General features: G+C 42.4%; 2 protein-coding genes across 2 annotated transcripts in view; both read left to right on the top strand.

Moving 5' to 3' along the window:
* The first annotated feature begins 870 nt into the window (after window positions 1-870).
* oatx (organic anion transporter X) lies at window positions 871-10810 on the top strand. Its single transcript, XM_069670076.1, has 15 exons — window positions 871-913; window positions 1809-1973; window positions 2191-2264; window positions 2367-2496; window positions 5311-5414; window positions 5632-5786; window positions 5964-6132; window positions 6225-6348; window positions 6438-6553; window positions 6807-6861; window positions 7236-7395; window positions 7529-7637; window positions 9194-9272; window positions 9548-9675; window positions 9905-10810. Exons 1-15 carry the CDS (start codon window positions 887-889, stop codon window positions 10050-10052), a joined length of 1743 nt encoding a protein of 580 aa, XP_069526177.1. The 5' UTR covers window positions 871-886; the 3' UTR covers window positions 10053-10810.
* Window positions 10811-16690: 5880 nt separating this feature from the next.
* pwwp2a (PWWP domain containing 2A) overlaps window positions 16691-18779 on the top strand; it is a 7055-nt gene continuing 4966 nt past the window's right edge. Inside the window, exon 1 of the mRNA XM_069675838.1 lies at window positions 16691-17604. Within this exon, the coding sequence (XP_069531939.1) occupies window positions 16691-17604 (914 nt within the window). The remainder of the gene's footprint in view (window positions 17605-18779) is intronic.

Below are 18779 nucleotides of genomic sequence, written 5' to 3'. Positions count from 1 at the left end.
CAGAGAGACAGACAGATAGACACAGACAGACAGAGAGGCTTCACTCAACCATTAACTGAAAAACAAATGATTGTTAAGCCAAGAAAAACAGAATCACTGATGTTACAAGTGTCTCTCAACTACTAAAGAAAAAAAGACAGTGTGAGAGGCAGGCAGGCAGGCAGACAGACAGGCAGAGAGCTGACTTTTTTGAGTCACTCATTAATGTCATCTTGTATCTCTGAGCTACTCTCCTCTCTTTCTCAACCCATCCACCCGTCTGTCCACCCGTCTATCCCTCTGACTTTCCAGTCGTCCGTCAGCCTGCAGACTGTAAGTATGTTTCTCTGGTTTCCACAGAAAATCCTCTTTTCTTTTGTTTTCTTGAGTTGCCGTCAGTAATCCTTTAAGAGCTCTCACCAGACTGCATTCAAATATTTCACCTTGTAAGAGTTCACTGTTCGCTGCTGCAACACTGAGCGTTAGCATAAGACTACCAAATATTACACAGTGTTGTATGGAGGACTGACTCATAAGAAATAAGGACGTTTGGAATACTTTGGAAATGGTTTGGAAAGTTTTGGAGAATGTTTTGAATAGTTTGGGGTTTTCAAAGTGAGTCCACATTATGAAAAGAAACATACATCCAAATCTAATCATTTTTCTATATTTGTTGTTTTCAGATTTTTTCTGCTGAACAGAAAGTCAACCTGAGAACACGGCACACCTGTTATTATACGTATTTATATCTTATTGTTGTTGTGTCATCGGTGTTAATTGTGTTCTCATTGTGTTACACGAACACCTGTGTTGGAAGAGGAGATAAAAACATGAACCTGTTTTAAAAATATTTTTGTTTTAAACTTGTACACTAAAAGTTTAAAAGAACAAAATTCAACAACTCAAGATGGGATTCACCGAACTGCTGCAGGAGGTCAGTGAACGCCTCTGTGATCTGATTAATCTGTGATCTGATTAAACAAAAATCTAATCTGTCTGGTTAATCTGTGATCTGATTAACCCTCTGGAGTCTTGGGCTGTTTTGGCCATTTTCTAATATTTTTTATTTTGCCTTTACATACCATTTTAAAAAATGTTTTACATGCCAATGTTTGGTAGCATTTTTTCAGCACAACTTCACCTCCATGTAGTTGTCAAATTTAACATATAAAAGGGTATAATTCAGCCAAAATTAATCTATATACAAAAACTCCAAGCTCCAAACTTGATTCTCTAAGAATATCTGAAATCGGTTCGTCACTTCCACCCACTCTCGTCTTTTCTCACGTTTCGCTCAGTTAGCCCCTCCCCCTACTTCCCTAGAATATACAGCATGTAGAGCAGTGTCAGCAGATTCAGGCATTTTTTCCGTTTCTTCAAATGACAAAAAATGCCCAAGTTATTAAGATAAATGCAACACCAGCCCCATCCAATCTGACATACTTTCAAGCATGCGTAAATTACATTTTTATATCAAACTTATATTGAAATAATTCCTGTTTGTTGTTTTTACTTGGTCTATCAACTTCAAACAAAAACTGACATCGAGTTTCAAGCCTGAACTTTCGACTGAAGTTGACGGCAATGCTCCTTGTGACTTTGTTTTCATGCTGTCACGTCTCAAACCTGCAAAGTGATTTGATCACACCAGCATGACAGTGGACTCCAAAGGGTTATTCTGTAAACTGACTAATCTGTGATCTGATTAATTTGTGATCTGATTGATCTGCAATCTAGTTTATCTGTCAGATAATCTGACAAATGTGTAGTTGAACCTAACCAGGTGTGAAACATGCTTCTTCCCCCCAACCCCTGGTTTCCATGGTAAGGTGGGTGGGTTCGGCAGGTACCAGTGGCTCCATGTGACTCTGATCAGCTTACCTGGATTGATGATGGCCAGTCAGAACCTCCTGAACAACTTTGTCTCAGGAATCCCCGCCCACCACTGCAGGCTACCAGCCAATCACAGCCTCTACAACCTGTCGCACCTGCAGGTAACCTGTCAGTCTGTCTGAACCTGTCTGCCACCTACAGGTTACCTGTCTGTCTGTCTGTTGAACTAGTCTAACACCCCCAGGTAACCTGTCTCACACCACCATGTAACCTGAATGTGATTGGTTGGGTTGATCTGATTGGTTGGATAAATGTGATTGGTTGGATTGCTCTGTTTGGTTAGATTGATCTGATTGGTTGGATGATGTGTTGTTTTAGGTGGATGACAAGACGCTGCTGAAAGCTTTCATTCCTCTCGACTCTTCAGGAAGTAGACTGGACCGCTGCAGGAGGTAAAAGCTTGTTTCTTCATTTATTTCTGTATTGTGTTTATGTTGTATTATATTGATTGAAAATTCCCTCTGATGTCACTTGCTGTTCTACCTCTTGTTCAGGTTTGTCGAGCCTCAGTGGCAGCTGTTAGCCACAAACAGCTCAGCTAACATTAGCCAGTTACAGACAGAGGAATGTTTGGACGGATGGACGTTTGAACGCTCCGAGTTTCTCGCCACCACTGTCTCTGAGGTAACAAGAAGAAACCTGCTCACAGATATTCTTAACACTGATTCAAACTGAAAGAAGTGATAATTCAGGTGGTCTTACTGATCCTTTAATATCCAGTATTGATCATTTAAGAGCCAGTAGTGAGTAGAAGGTTGTAGTGATCATTAGGATGTTGTAGTGCTCTATTAGTGGTTTGTAGTGATCACTAGTAGGTTGTAGTGATCATTAGGAGGTTGTAGTGATCCTTTAGGAGGTTGAAGTGGTCTCTTAGGAGGCTGTAGTGATCCTTTAAGAGGTTGTAGTGATCAATAGGAGGTTTTAGTGATCAATAGGAGGTTGTAGTGATCTTTTAGGATGTTGTAGTGATCATTAGGAGGTTGTAGTGATTCTTCAGGATGTTGTCGTGATCTCTTAGAAGGTTGTAGTGATCATTAGGATGTTGTAGTTATTCATTAAGAGGTTGTAGTGATACTTTAGGAGGTTGTAGTGATCAATAGGAGGTTGTAGTGATCCTTTAAGAGGTTGTAGTGATCATTAGGATGTTGTAGTGATCATTTAGGAGGTTGTAGTGATCCTTTAAGAGGTTGTAGTGATCAATAGGAGGTTGTAGTGATCCTTTAAGAGGTTTTAGTGATCAATAGGAGGTTGTAGTGATCCTTTAAGAGGTTGTAGTGATCATTAGGATGTTGTAGTGATCATTTAGGAGGTTGTAGTGATCCTTTAAGAGGTTGTAGTGATCAATAGGAGGTTGTAGTGATCCTTTAAGAGGTTTTAGTGATCAATAGGAGGTTGTAGTGATCCTTAGGAGGTTGTAGTGATCATTAGGAGGTTGTAGTGATCCTTTAAGAGGTTGTAGTGATCAATAGGAGGTTGTAGTGTTCATTTAAGAGGTTGTAGTGATCAATAGGAGGTTGTAGTGATCTCTTAGGAGGTTGTAGTGATCATTAGGAGGTTGTAGTGATCCTTTAAGAGGTTGTAGTGATCAATAGGAGGTTGTCGTGATCTCTTAGAAGGTTGTAGTGATCATTAGGATGTTGTAGTTATTCATTAAGAGGTTGTAGTGATACTTTAGGAGGTTGTAGTGATCAATAGGAGGTTGTAGTGATCCTTTAAGAGGTTGTAGTGATCATTAGGATGTTGTAGTGATCATTTAGGAGGTTGTAGTGATCCTTTAAGAGGTTGTAGTGATCAATAGGAGGTTGTAGTGATCCTTTAAGAGGTTTTAGTGATCAATAGGAGGTTGTAGTGATCCTTAGGAGGTTGTAGTGATCATTTAAGAGGTTGTAGTGATCAATAGGAGGTTGTAGTGATCACTAGGAGGTTGTAGTGATCCTTTAGGAGGTTGTAGTGATCCTTTAAGAGGGTGTAGTGATCAATAGGAGGTTGTAGTGTTCATTTAAGAGGTTGTAGTGATCTCTTAGGAGGTTGTAGTGATCATTAGGAGGTTGTAGTGATCCTTTAAGAGGTTGTAGTGATCAATAGGAGGTTGTAGTGATCTCTTAGGAGGTTGTAGTGATCATTAGGAGGTTGTAGTGATCATTAGGAGGTTGTAGTGATCCTTTAAGAGGTTGTAGTGATCAATAGGAGGTTGTAGTGATCATTAGGAGGTTGTAGTGATCCTTTAAGAGGTTGTAGTGATCCTGTAGGAGGTTGTAGTGATCCTTTAGGAGGTTGTAGTGATCTCTTAGGAGGTTGTAGTGATCATTAGGAGGTTGTAGTGATCCTTTAAGAGACTGTAGTGATCATTAGGAGGTTGTAGTGATCATTAGGAGGTTGTAGTGATCCTTTAGGAGGTTGTAGTGATCCTTTAGGAGGTTGTAGTGATCATTAGGAGGTTGTAGTGATCAATAGGAGGTTGTAGTGATCACTAGTAGGTTGTAGTGATCATTAGGAGGTTGTAGTGATCTCTTAGGAGGTTGTAGTGATCATTAGGAGGTTGTAGTGATCCTTTAGGAGGTTGTAGTGATCAATAGGAGGTTGTAGTGATCACTAGTAGGTTGTAGTGATCCTTTAGGATGTTGTAGTGATCTCTTAGGAGGTTGTAGTGATCAATAGGAGGTTGTAGTGATCACTAGTAGGTTGTAGTGATCCTTTAGGATGTTGTAGTGATCTCTTAGGAGGTTGTAGTGATCCTTTAGGAGGTTGTAGTGATCATTAGGAGGTTGTAGTGATCCTTTAGGAGGTTGTAGTGATCAATAGGAGGTTGTAGTGATCACTAGTAGGTTGTAGTGATCATTAGGATGTTGTAGTGATCCTTTAGGAGGTTGTAGTGATCATTAGGAGGTTGTAGTGATCCTTTAGGATGTTGTAGTGATCTCTTAGGAGGTTGTAGTGATCATTAGGAGGTTGTAGTGATCCTTTAGGAGGTTGTAGTGATCCTTTAGGATGTTGTAGTGATCACTAGTAGGTTGTAGTGATCATTAGGATGTTGTAGTGATCCTTTAGGAGGTTGTAGTGATCATTAGGAGGTTGTAGTGATCCTTTAGGAGGTTGTAGTGATCAATAGGAGGTTGTAGTGATCATTAGGAGGTTGTAGTGATCCTTGAAGAGCTAGTATTGATCCTTGAAGAGATTGTAATTATCCTTTAGGAGCTAGTTTTGATCCTTATGGAGTTTGTAGTGATTCATTAAGAGGTTGTAGTGATCATTAAGAAGGTTGTAATGATCATTAAGAGGTTGTAGTGATCATTAAGAAGGTTGTAGTGATCATTAAGAGGTTGTAGTGATCATTAAGAAGGTTGCAGTGATCGCTAAGGAGGTTGTAGTGATCATTCAGAGGATGCAGTGATCCCTTAGCGCTCCCTTTCTGTCTCTCTGAATCTGTCACTCTCTCAGTGGGAGCTGGTGTGCTCTCTGCGTCCTCTAAAACAGATGATTCAGACCATCTACATGGGTGGAGTTTTAGCAGGAGCCATTGTCTACGGCGGCCTGTCAGACAGGTGAGACTTACCTGTTCAGACTGTTACATTTCACTAATTTTGAACCTGTGAAGTTTTTATCTGACGAGGCCTCTGCAGAGATATGATTCTTCTGAAAGTGTCCATATGTCAGTTTTGATCTTACGTAGTTGTCATATCTGTGCACCTGTTATCGTAGGTAAGCAATATAACTAAACCAATCAGAATCTTTCCCCCTGTCCCTCTCTCTGTTGAACAGGTTCGGGAGGCGATCTGTCCTTATTTGGTCTTACCTGCAACTGGGCATACTTGGTTGTAGCTCCGCCCTCTCTCCTTCATACTCGGCCTACTGTGTTTTTAGGTTTCTGAGTGGGATGGCGGTTTCTGGAATCATCCTCAATGGAGTCTCACTGAGTACCTGTCTATCTGTATACCTGTCTGTCTGTCTACCTGTGTGTCATAAACTGCAGGTTCAGTCTTGAATGATTCTGCTGTTTTAATAATTTTCTGTAAAACAAACTGATGTTGTGTCCTTGGAGGTTGATCAAACTGTCTGTCTACCTGCCTTTCTGTTGACCTGTCTGTCTCCAGAGGTGGAGTGGATTCCGACCAGAGAGAGGACTTTAGTGGGCACGCTCACTTCCTTCTTCTTCACCTTTGGTCAGATGATCCTGGCAGGGCTTGCCTACTGGCTGAGAGACTGGAGGAAGCTGCAGGTGGTTGTCTGTGCCCCCCTGTTCTTGTTCTTCACCTACAGCTGGTCAGTGTCAGCTTTCAGAATAAAAAGAAACTTATTTTTCTGCCCTCTTATCGGTCAGGTGGTTCTGACCTTGTTGCTCTCTGATTGGTCAGGTGGTTCTCTGAATCAGCTCGTTGGTTGGTTCTGAACCGTCGGTCTGAGGATGCACTAAAGAGTCTGCACAGAGTCGCTCGAATCAACGGAAAAAAAGATATAATTGACAAGTTAACACTGGAGGTAACCACCTGCCTGTCTGACACATTCTTAAAGATGTTTGATATCCAATATCCAATCAGGAGCTGAGACTGGTTCCATGTGACCTGCAGGTTCTGCACTCTCACATGCACAAGGAGATTCAGTCAAGTCGTTCATCATACACAGCGTACGACCTGCTGAGGACCCGAGGGATGAGACGCATCTCCATCTGTCTGATTGCTGTTTGGTCAGAACATACACCTGCTTTACCTCTACCTGTACTCTCTCACCTGTATCCTTTTACCTGTCTGTCACCTGTATGCAATCACCTGTAATCACTCCCCTTTATCCTTTTACCTGTCTTTCACCTGTATCCAATCACCTGTACTAACTCACCTGTGTCCAACACACACAGGCACATTACAAATTCTGTCTACCTGTCAACCCGTCTACCTGTCAATCTGTCTACCTGTCTATCAGCTGTATGTCCTCTTCTACAGGTTCTCTACCAGTTTTGCCTACTATGGTTTGGCGATGGACCTGCAGAAGTTTGGGGTGAGTCACCTAATTAGCATCAGTGCTAAATGCGAGCTAACAGTTGTTTTAAACTCCTGTACATGTCACTCACCTGATACCTGAGGTTCAGATCATTCGGATGGTAGTTACCTGTCTACCTGTCCACTTATCTACCCATTTACCTGTCTACATGAGTACCTGTGCACATGTCCTCCTGACTTGTCTGCCTGTTTACCTAAGAGCCTGTCTTCTGTTTTGCCTGTCTACCTGCTTACCTACCGTTCTACCTTGACAGCTGTCGTCCTGTCTACTTACCTCGTACACCTATTTATCTATCTACCTGTGTTATGATGGGTTTGGTTCCAGTTGGTTTTAATCCTTCCTTTCCTCCAATTGGCTGTTGGTTGTTCCAGGTAAATATCTACCTGATGCAGATCATCTTTGGGGCTGTTGATTTTCCCGCCAAACTGTTGGCTCTGGGCATGCTCAGTTACCTGGGACGAAGGGTCTCTCAGGCAGCCTGCCTCTTCCTGTCGGCGCTTGTCATCTTTGCCAACATCCTCGTCCCCACAGGTAACAAACAGCAGCGATATAGTACACAACACACAACAACACACAATACACTATAATACACAATGATGCACAGCTAACTGTTCAATGAGTTACAATTTCAATCACATCAAACACCTGACCCTTCCCCCCACAGACATGCAGTCCCTCAGGACCACATTAGCGTGTCTTGGTAAAGGTTTCACCTCAGCCTCCTTCACCACGGTCTACCTGTACACCGGAGAGCTCTACCCCACTGTCATCAGGTGAGGCTGCCGGTTCGAGGTGAGAGACTGAGGTCTAATGGTGAGGTGAATGAATCCATCGTTCCTACAGAAACACTTGGAACTCTTCAGTTGTATGCTGAACCAGATCACCAGGTGTGAGAATATAATTAAAGTAATAATATAATAATATAATATAATATAACTAGAACAGGTGTGGTCCTAAATGATAGCCTGGGGGGGTCTCCAGGTTTGACCTGGACAGGTGAGCCCACCATTTGAATAATAAACACCAGCTCAAGTCATGTTTTAAGACATATAAAATGCTCAATAAATTGTGTCCGATGTGTTTTTTTTTGCAAAATACATTTAATTACCTTGTAAACACCCTCCCAAGGCTCCTCGTCCTTCTTCATCATTACAAATTCCCCAATGTCCATAGTCCTACATTTCTCCTATCATAAAATTACAGTTGAAAACAGAACATGTCTCTGCCATGGTTTAGTGGCACCTTGTTGAAACTTAGCTAGCTTGAAATGTAGTCATTAGTAGTAGCAATGTTACATTAGTAGAATAAAATAGTAAAAGTACAGTTAAATGCAAAATAAGAGTATGATGCAAAAAGTTATATACATAAGTTATTTACAAATGATCAGTGTATACAGTATTATGCCACTCCAGACCTCCCTCATGTTGTTCTGCTGGAGTTTTCGCTCCAGCTTCCTCCTGCTACTGTCTTTAGCCTCCCTGATCTTCACCTTCGGGCCCCCTTGAATAGTTCTCACTTCCTCCATGTTTCCATCAGTACAAGCCCTCTTCTTGGCGTTCAGGATGGCTTTGATGTCCTTTGTTACCCACAGCTTGTTATTTGAATAACAAAGGACAGTCTTTGCTGGGACAGTGCAGTCCACACAGAAGTTGATGTAGTCCGTGATACACTCTGTGAGCCCATCGATGTCCTCTCCATGTGGCTCATAGAGTGCCTGCCAGTCCGCCACCTCAAAACATCCCTGCAGAGTGTCATAGGCCTCCTCTGACCATCTTCTCACTGTCTTTGTGGTCGCAGGGGGTGAGGTGAACTAGGTTGTGATAAGACCTTCCCGGGGTGGAGGGAAGAAGAGCTGTATGCGTCCTTTGCATTAGCATACAGCAAGTCCAGGGTCCTCTCCCCCTGGTTGTGCAGGTCACATACTGTCTGAACACAGTTTGAAAACAGTACACTGCAGTTTAAAAGAAGACAGGCCCAGCCATGGCGATGAGTGCTTATGTTGTCCCTGATAGGTCTTGTAGCACAAGAAAAACACCACATGGAGATTACAAGATTAAACACTGGATTTTCACTGGAGGGGGTCATTAAGAGAAATAAGACACTTTCAGCCCTTTGGTCTTTAAAACATGTCTTTATAAAAATCGGTCGGTTATTAGTTTACAGCTTATGTAATTTGATGTAGAGGAGTTTTTATTTTCAAGTGAAGATGGGAAAATGAGAATGCAAACTACTGATGAGAAAACACTTAAGTGTCTCCATGGTTACAACATGATAATACATTAGATAAGCGATAAGTGTATTGATCACATGATGTGTGTGGTGCTTTCAGGCAGACAGGAATGGGCTTTGTGTCCACCATGGCAAGAGTTGGCAGCATGGCGGCGCCTGCCGTCCTCATCCTGGACGAGGTGACATCACCAAACTGTTCATTTTTTAATAATTATTTTTATGAGTATTAATAGTCAAAATGATGAATGTAAAATGTTTGAACAGTTAAAAACTAATGACTGAAATCGATCTTAATTTTTAAACCAAAAAGTTTTTTACCTGACGAACATCTTCTTCTCTGCTGTGACACGTATTGATCATCATACACCTAGCTCAAAAATTTAGCTTATATTTGCTAACCTGTCAGCCCACATGTGCTAGCATGTTAGCTTACATATGCTTACCTGTTTCCCAGGTCCTCCCTGCTCTGCCCAGCGTGGTGTATGGGGGGGCGGCGGTGTTGGCCGGCTGCTTCGCCTGCTTCCTGCCAGAGACGTTGAACCTCCCGCTGCCGGACACCATCGAGGACGTGGAAGAAAAATGGTGGAATGGCTAAACCTAACCAACAAGCAGCATTAGCTTACTTTAATGTGTTAGCAATATCAATTGTATTAGCTCCTTTAGCAGCTTCTGATTTATTAGCAATGTTAGCTTCATTAATAGAAATGCATTCATTAGCATTCCTGACATAGAGCAAAGAGATGCTAATGCAGCCAGCTGGTGAGCTTGTCACGCATATAAATATTATTAACTGAAACCTTTCTGTGTGAAGGTCTGGAAGAAGCCCCGCGCCCAAACAACATGAAGGTGCATCTTTGAAAGTTGGCAGTTCTGCTACCGTTGGAGGCGTGGACTCAACAGAAGGCATGGCTTTAAAAGAGCTGAAGGAAGCTGAAGGGACCGGACTCAACGCCCTCTGACCAATCTCACCATGTCTGCGACTGAGCCGTGACCAATCGGACGACTGGAGTCTTTCATGACAAAATAAAATTCACCAATAGAATCAATGAATGAGATTTTAGTGTGAAAGATTTTCTGTGTTTCAGAAAATGTATTTTACTACAAAATATGACTTAATTACAGATTATAGATCACAGGTTATAGATTACAGATTATAGATCACAGGTTATAGATTACAGATTATAGATTACAGATCATAGATTATAGATTCCAGGTTATAGATTACAGATTATAGATTATAGGTTACAGATCATAGATTATAGATTACAGGTTATAGATAACAGATTATAAAGTATACATTACAGATAATAGATTACAGATTATATATTGGAGGTTATAGATTATAGATGACAGATTATAAAGTATACATTACAGATAATAGATTACAGATGATATATTGCAGGTTATAGATTATAGATGACAGATTATAAAGTATACATTACAGATAGTAGATTACAGATGATATATTGCAGGTTATAGATTATAGATGACAGATTATAAAGTATACATTACAGATAATAGATTACAGATGATATATTGCAGGTTATAGATTATAGATGACAGATTATAAAGTATACATTACAGATAGTAGATTACAGATGATATATTGCAGGTTATAGATTATAGATGTATCAATTGACAGAAATAAAGCCAGGAAGTTACAACTGCTTAATAATTCATCAATAATTTATGACTCAGTTCAATAAAAGTGATTCATATCGGCTGATTGTTTGTTTTCTTCTGTCAATATCATCATCATCATGATCACAATCACTACCATCATCATCACTATCATAATCAACATCATTACCACTATAATCATCATCATTATCATCATCCTCATCACTATCACATCATCACTATCACCATTGCCACTTTCACCATCATCACCATTATCATCACTTTCACCATAATCATCATCACTACTTTCACCATCATCGCTTTCACCACTATCATCATCATCACTACTTTCACCATCATCACTATCATCATCACTACTTTCACCATCATCACTACTTTCACCATCATCACTATCACATCATCACTATCATCATCATCATCATCTTCTCTTTCACCATCATCACTATCATCATCACTACTTTCACCATCATCACTACTTTCACCATCATCACTATCACATCATCACTATCACATCATCACTACTTTCACCATCATCACTATCATCATCACTACTTTCACTATCATCATCATCATCATCTTCTCTTTCACCATCATCACTATCATCATCACTACTTTCACCATCATCACTATCATCATCACTACTTTCACCATCATCACTACTTTCACCATCATCACTATCACATCATCACTATCACATCATCACTATCATCATCATCATCTTCTCTTTCACCATCATCACTATCATCATCACTACTTTCACCATCATCACTTTCACCATCATCATCATCATCTCTATCACCGTCATTAGTATCATTAAGGACAGAGGTGTTCATGAAAGAGCTGGGTCTTGGTGTAAAGGAACCAAGTGGAGTTTGGTATATCATCCCACATTCATACATGCTTTAAAAAATAGTAATTGTTTATTTTTATCAATTTACAAAACAAAACAACAAAAGAAAAATCTAAATTTAATCAATATTTGGTGTTACTACCCTTTGCTTTCAAACCAGCATCAATTCTCACAGGTACACCTGCACACAGTCAGGGATTTTATAAGATTATAGTCAGGTGTATGATCAACCAATTATACCAAACAGGTCATTAAGTGAAACAGAAACAGCTGTGTAGGAGGCTTAAAACTGGCTGAGGAACAGCCAAACTCTGCTACCAAGGTGAGGCTGTGGAAGACAGTTTCATGTCACAGGTCAGACACCATGGCAAGACTGAGCACAGCAACAAGACACAAGGTAGTTATACTGCATCAGCAAGGTCTCTCCCAGACAAAGATTTCAAAGCACACTGGGGTTTCAAGATGTGCTGTTCAAGCTCTTTGGAAGAAGCACAAAGAAACGGGCGACGTTGAGGATCGTAGACGCAGTGGTCGGCCGAGGAAACTTAGTGCAGCAGATGAAAAACACATCGAGCTTATTCCCTTCCAAATGGGAAGATGTCCAGCAGAGCCATCAGCTCAGAACTGGCAGAAACAGTGGGACCCAGGTACACCCATCTACTGTCCGGAGAAGGCTGGCCACAAGTGGTCTTCATGGAAGAGCTGCAGCCTAAAAGCCTCCGACATGGAAACAAGGCCAAGCCACTCAACGATGCACAAACACATAGGAACTGGGCTGCAGAGAAATGGCAGCAGGTGCTCTGGACTGATGAGTCAGAATGTGAAATATTTGGCTGCAGCAGAAGGCAGTTTGTTCGCCGAAGGGCTGGAGAGCGCTACGATAATGAGTGTCTGCAGGCAACAGTGAAGCATGCTGGAGGTTCCTTCAAGTTTGGGGCTGCATTTCTGCAAATGGAGTCGGAGATTTGGTCAGGATTAATGGTGAGAAATACAGGCAAATACATACCATCAGGGAAGCGTATGATTGGCCCCACATGTATTCTGCAGCAGGACAACGACCACAAACATGCAGCCAGTGTCATTAAGAACTATCTTCAGGGTGAAGAAGAACAAGAAGTCCTGGAAGTGATGGTATGGCCTCCACAGAGCCCTGATCTCAACATCATGGAGTCTGTCTGGGATGACATGAAGAGACAGAAGGATCTGAGGAAGCCTACATCCACAGAAGATCTGTGGTTAGTTCTCCAACATGTTTGGAACAACCTACCAGCCGAGTTCCTTCAGAAACAAGTGCAAGTGTACCGAGAAGAACTGATGCTGTTTAGAAGGCAAAGGGTGGTCACACCAGATATTGATCTGATTTCTCTTCTGTTCATTCACTGCATTTTGTTCACTGATGGAAATAAACTACAGTATTAACACTTTAAAAGCATTCTTAGCTTACAGCATTTTTTCACACCTGCCTAAAACGTTTGTACAGTACTGTATATATCTATACAGTACTGTACATCAATCAAATTTTATTTGTATAGCTCCAAATCATAACCAAAGTTATCTCAAGACACTTAACAAACAGAGCAGGTCTAGACCGACTCTTTGTTCTGTTATTTAAAGAGAGGCCCAACATGAATCCACCATGAGTAGCACTTAGCAATATTCAGCACATTGGCAGAAAAACTTCCTTTAGCAGGCAGAAACCTCGAACAGAACCAGACTCATGTTGAACATCTGCCTCGACTGGATGGGCCGAACATGGGATAGAAGGAGATGCAGGATAGAGACAGGCAGAGAGAGCAACAACAACATATGTTCTTGTTACAACATCAACAACAACAACAGATAATAGATACTTTGGTTACGATGCCAATAATAATGGATCCAAATGTGTGCAAAATTAGCAAGAACAGCGTAATAATGATGAAAGACTGATAATAGTCATTGTAACAGTTGAAGTCAACAGGTCTACTATTAGCATTAGCAATAATAAAAATGATACTATGGGGATGACTGTGTTAATAGTTGTTGCAGTCTGAGTCGACCAGGGGTCCGTTTCAGAAAGCGAGTTTAGTGAAACCTCGGGTTTGCTGTTTCAGAAAGAGAGGTAACTTCAGCTCTGAGTTGGTTACTATGGTAACTGTGTCTGTGAACCTCACCTGGTCGGGAGCAGGTTTTCTTCAGGACACTCCGAGTTTGGCTCTGTCTCCTCCCTCTAGAATATAAAACCCTCATTCACGTCCTCGTTCATTCAGCCCGTCTCACGCGTGTTTGAGCGGTTAGTCTCTGTGCTGCTCTGACCGCTTTGCAAAAGTCTTTTATAATTAGAATGAAATAATCAAAAGACAAATCTGTGTCAAAGTCATCTTGTGTAGATTTCCCACCACCACTGCAGAGAGCGCTCAGATAAGACAAGTGATCATTTATTTGGTCCTCTTCATTTCTACCGACACAAAAGCAGCCGTTAGTGATTGGAACAATGTTTAAAGAAAACAACATTCAGTTTAATCAAACAGGATTCAGGTGAGAGGACGTACTGTATGTGACATCAGCATCAGGTTAGGGATAAAGCTGATGCACATTAAAACAGCCACTGAAGGATGTTTAATTAGTTTAATATTTAAAATGTGACTGAAGTGAGGTTCAGCCATGAGCCTGTTCTGCCTGAGCCGCACCTGATGTTCTGCTGTTTTAGTTTTAACTGCTTCCATGTTTGTTTTTGTACCGCCGGATTGCTCCTAAATTAATATAAATGTTAGCTTCTCTTCCAGCTGTGATGAAATATTAAATAAATAGACCAGATTGGGCAGGGGTCCAGAGAAAACTACGAAGTCCGACATCGTCTTTGCAAATGCACACACCGACTCAACATTCATTTTAGGGACTTCCGATTGGCGTAACCGGGAGTCATTAACGCCGACATGAATTACAATCTTATCAAATTTACGATTATCCTTTGTCAGCAGTTTTAAATTGGACTCGATGTCGCCCGCTCTGGCCCCAGGAATACATTTCACTATGGCCGCTGGCTTTGCTAACTTCACGTTTCTGACTATGGAGCTGCCAATAACCAGAGTTGGTTTCTCAGCAGGTGTGTCGCTGAGTGGGGAAAACTTGTTGGAATAGTGAGTAGCACTTAGCAACATTCGGCACATTGGCAGAAAAACTTCCTTTAACAGGCAGAAAGCTCGAGCAGAACCAGACTCATGTTGAACAGACATCTGAAGAGACTGGATGGGCCGAACATGGGATAGAAGGAGATGCAGGATAGAGACAGGCAAAGAGAGCAACAACAACATATGTTCTTGTTACAACAACAACAACAGGTAATACATACTTATGGTCACAATGCCAATATTAGTGGTACACTAGTGTGAAAATGAGCAAAAAATAAATTAGCGCAAGAAGCAGAGTAATGATAAAGGCTGTAGTAATCATAATTGTAACAGTTGAAGTCAACAGGTCTACTATTAGCATTAGCAGCAACAATAATGATACTATGGGGAAGGCTGATGATCCTCGCCTCCATAGCTCCAAAAATACTACATTTCATACAAGTACCCTTATCCGTAAAGGAGATCGAGGTGGAGCTAAACATCTGACACACCCAACGGCAGATCAGGAGAGCAAGAGGGAGAAGGAGAAGCCATTTCAATCGATTAAGCTAGCTGCTACGCTAACTGCTATGCAAGTATAAAGTTAAGGGTTTAGCAGATAAGTTGCTAATGCAACAACAAGTGTGCTTGATGAAAACTAGTGTTTGTTTAAGTACACAGCGGCTAAATAACCGCGGTGACGACAATTACAGCAGATTAATCGATTTAGCTCGAGCTCTAGCGACAGCTACAAACAGCACAGGAGCAGAGAGAAAACAGGAAGTGACGCAATACGCTCACTGTCGTACGTAGCAGCGGTCACCAGGATTCTCAGACAAAAAACAACCACAAAGAAAATACGGTACACACAAATACACACACCCACATACAGTGTTTACGTACACACACGAATACACACACATACAAACATAAATAAATAAGTAGTTTAACTTTAATTGCAGCAAATGATGAAAGTAAAGACAGTGCATGATAAACGTAACTGTACCTGATGATAATGAAAAGTAATATTGTACAGTTATAGTTAAAGTTAAAGTATTAATAAGCAGATGGGCAGTATTGCACATGATGGTGCACAATCTAACTTTGAATGATGTTCTGCTGTTTTAGTTTTAACTGCTTCCATGTTTGTTTTTGTACCGCCGGATTGCTCCTAAATTAATATAAATGTTAGCTTCTCTTCCAGCTGTGATGAAATATTAAATAAATAGACCAGATTGGGCAGGGGTCCAGAGAAAACTACGAAGTCCGACATCGTCTTTGCAAATGCACACACCGACTCAACATTCATTTTAGTGACTTCCGATTGGCGTAACCGGGAGTCATTAACGCCGACATGAATTACAATCTTATCAAATTTACGATTATCCTTTGTCAGCAGTTTTAAATTGGACTCGATGTCGCCCGCTCTGGCCCCAGGAATACATTTCACTATGGCCGCTGGCTTTGCTAACTTCACGTTTCTGACTATGGAGCTGCCAATAACCAGAGTTGGTTTCTCAGCAGGTGTGTCGCTGAGTGGGGAAAACTTGTTGGAATAGTGAGTAGCACTTAGCAACATTCGGCACATTGGCAGAAAAACTTCCTTTAACTTCCTTTAAATGTATTAAAGTAGTATTGCACATGATAACAGATGTTGGATAATAGGCATAACAGACATAAACAGCATAACTGCACATGATGACAAAAAAAATATATTTAAAGTTTAATGTTAAACTTGATCAGAGGGATGTTTCTGGCAGCTCAGATCAGATTATTGATCAGCTGATAAATGATCCGATGATACTTTGCTCCTGATGTTTTGTTTCTTGTGAACATAAACTCCCCCTGGCGGCGCATCGTGCTGCACAGCCTCAGATAGATTGGTCCAATCAGAGACGACGCTCTGCTTCATTTAATTTGAGTGACAAGACCTCCAGCCAACAAAAGTACGCCCGTGCAGCTGGCACTGTTATGGATGGGCGGGGCGAGTCGCTGCTCGGCAGCATAGCGGAAGAAAATGGCGGCCGTGGCTGCAGAGCCAGGAGCTGCGGCGGTTCTTACAACAACAGTTACCGCAGCGACGGACGACGAGGGCCCACCCGAACCGGGCTCGGCCGGTTCGGGACTACACGGAGTCCCGCTGGAGGCTTTTGGGGCGCGGGAGTCCGGCACGGCTGTGGAGCTCGTCGTGCCCCGGGTGGAGGATGGTAGGGACAGGGAGGAGCGCCGCCATGTCAGGCCGGAGCTGCAGCCCGCGGCGGGAAATGAACTCTCTGATACCGAGGACCTGATCAATAACCTCCCAGTGGACCGGGTCAGCATGGACCTGTTCTCTCCTGGACTACCGGGGGATCCGGAGGGAGGCGGGAACGTGTCACGCAGCATACTTGCAGACCCGCAGCCGTCCGCTGTCTTCCTGCACTCCTTCCCGGCTCCTCCGCCGGTCACCGAGGCTGGACTGTCCCTGGCAGAACCGGCCGAACCGACCACCAACGGCACCACGAACCGGGCCGAGGCCGCGGGGCGGGATAGGGGACACAAGACTCTAGTCCAATCGGAGCTCGGGCCCGGGCCCGCGGTTGACGTCATGCTGGACGGTACCACGGATCAGATGTCGGTTCCGGACGGCCCTAACCTGGGTCCGGGGTCCGGGTTGAACTCAGCGGGGTCCGAGGAGCTGTTGGGCTGCGGCCTGCCGGACTCCTCCCCGCCCTGCCGATCCCCAAACAAGCGGCTGAAGCAGGACGACGACTCTTCCCGGCCCGGATCAGAACCCAGTCCGGGCGTTATGCCGCTCGCCTCCGTTCAGGATCTGAGTCCCGGGTCCGAAGTCCGGGTCTGTCTGGACCACGTCATCGATGACGCGCTGGTGGTGTCCTTCCGGTTGGGGGAGAAGGTGTTTTCAGGGGTGCTGATGGACGTCTCGAAAAGGTAAAACTTTATTCAGATCAAATGACGTCACTTTAACGAACTCCATCATTAGTGATCGATCTGTAAATAATGTACATATACACATATCACAGTATTTAAGGTATTCAAGTTGTAGTATATTTATACTATTTGTATGGTTAGTGGTTTTCTTCAACGCTGTTTCATAAAGTGTTTGAATAACTCGCCTGTTTTACAGCAGAGTGTTTTTTATCAATAACTACTAATAAACTTATCTAGATGTGTTTAATTCAAAGTCGAGCTGAAACGGCGTTTCCAGAGTATCTAGCTTCTGTATCGTGACGTGTTTGCGAGTGAAGCAGGACATATCATTGGAGGGATTTGATTTGATCGTTGAGAAGTGGGCGTAGACAGACGTTCTCCACAGCGCAGTAGCTAGCTAACTGACCGAGCGTTCTTGGTGCTCTGCGGCTAAATGTTGCAGATTGATTGGTTGAATTTGGTTGGTTCTAGCCTACGTAAGCACGCGGGATTTTTTTCCTCCACTTTAAACTTAACGTAACATATCAAAACAGTGACATAAGAAGGTGAAACAGGAGGGGTGTGTGTGTGTATAGACCCCTGTGGTGACAGGTACAGGTGTAGAGAGCAGTGGTAAATTGATCTTAGGTCTTGGACACACATTAAAGCAGAAGCTCTCATTATTTGGGTGTGGTCAGCAGATGCACCTGGTTGCCTGCACAGGTGAAGTCTGTGTCTTAAACTTAAGAGTAACATTTAAAATACAGTGAAACTCTGAGATGTTCATTAATAAATTATCACCTAAAGTGAACTCAGCTCTTCTTCTCTGCTCTAAAGCGTGGTTACCGGTGGCCGGCCTATCACCTCCATGGTAATCTGTATTTACAGATTCTACATAGAAATGTAGAATAGGGAAGGCAAGTGTCATGGTTTTTGTTTGTAGTCCGAGTAATATTGATTAATCACGTATCAGCAGGCTGCGGCGTTGCAGGAAAAACTGTCCATGTGGAGAGCAAAAGCAGGCATAACGTAATCCTCTGTAATGCCACCCCTGCTCCGTCAGCGGCTATCTGATGATGATTTAGTTTCTTATTAATCTCTATGAACAGACTTCTGCATGCTAACAGCTAACAATCTGCTCTAGATCTAAAATTCAACTTGAGATAAATTCCCTGATGATGTGTCGCAAAAGCCGT

Source organism: Semicossyphus pulcher, unplaced genomic scaffold (genome assembly GCF_022749685.1).
Source record: "Semicossyphus pulcher isolate SPU_LCO1_2020_fin unplaced genomic scaffold, fSemPul1.0.p SCAF_10, whole genome shotgun sequence".
NCBI lineage: Eukaryota > Metazoa > Chordata > Actinopteri > Labriformes > Labridae > Semicossyphus > Semicossyphus pulcher.
This window is presented reverse-complemented; position numbering and strand designations above follow the sequence as displayed.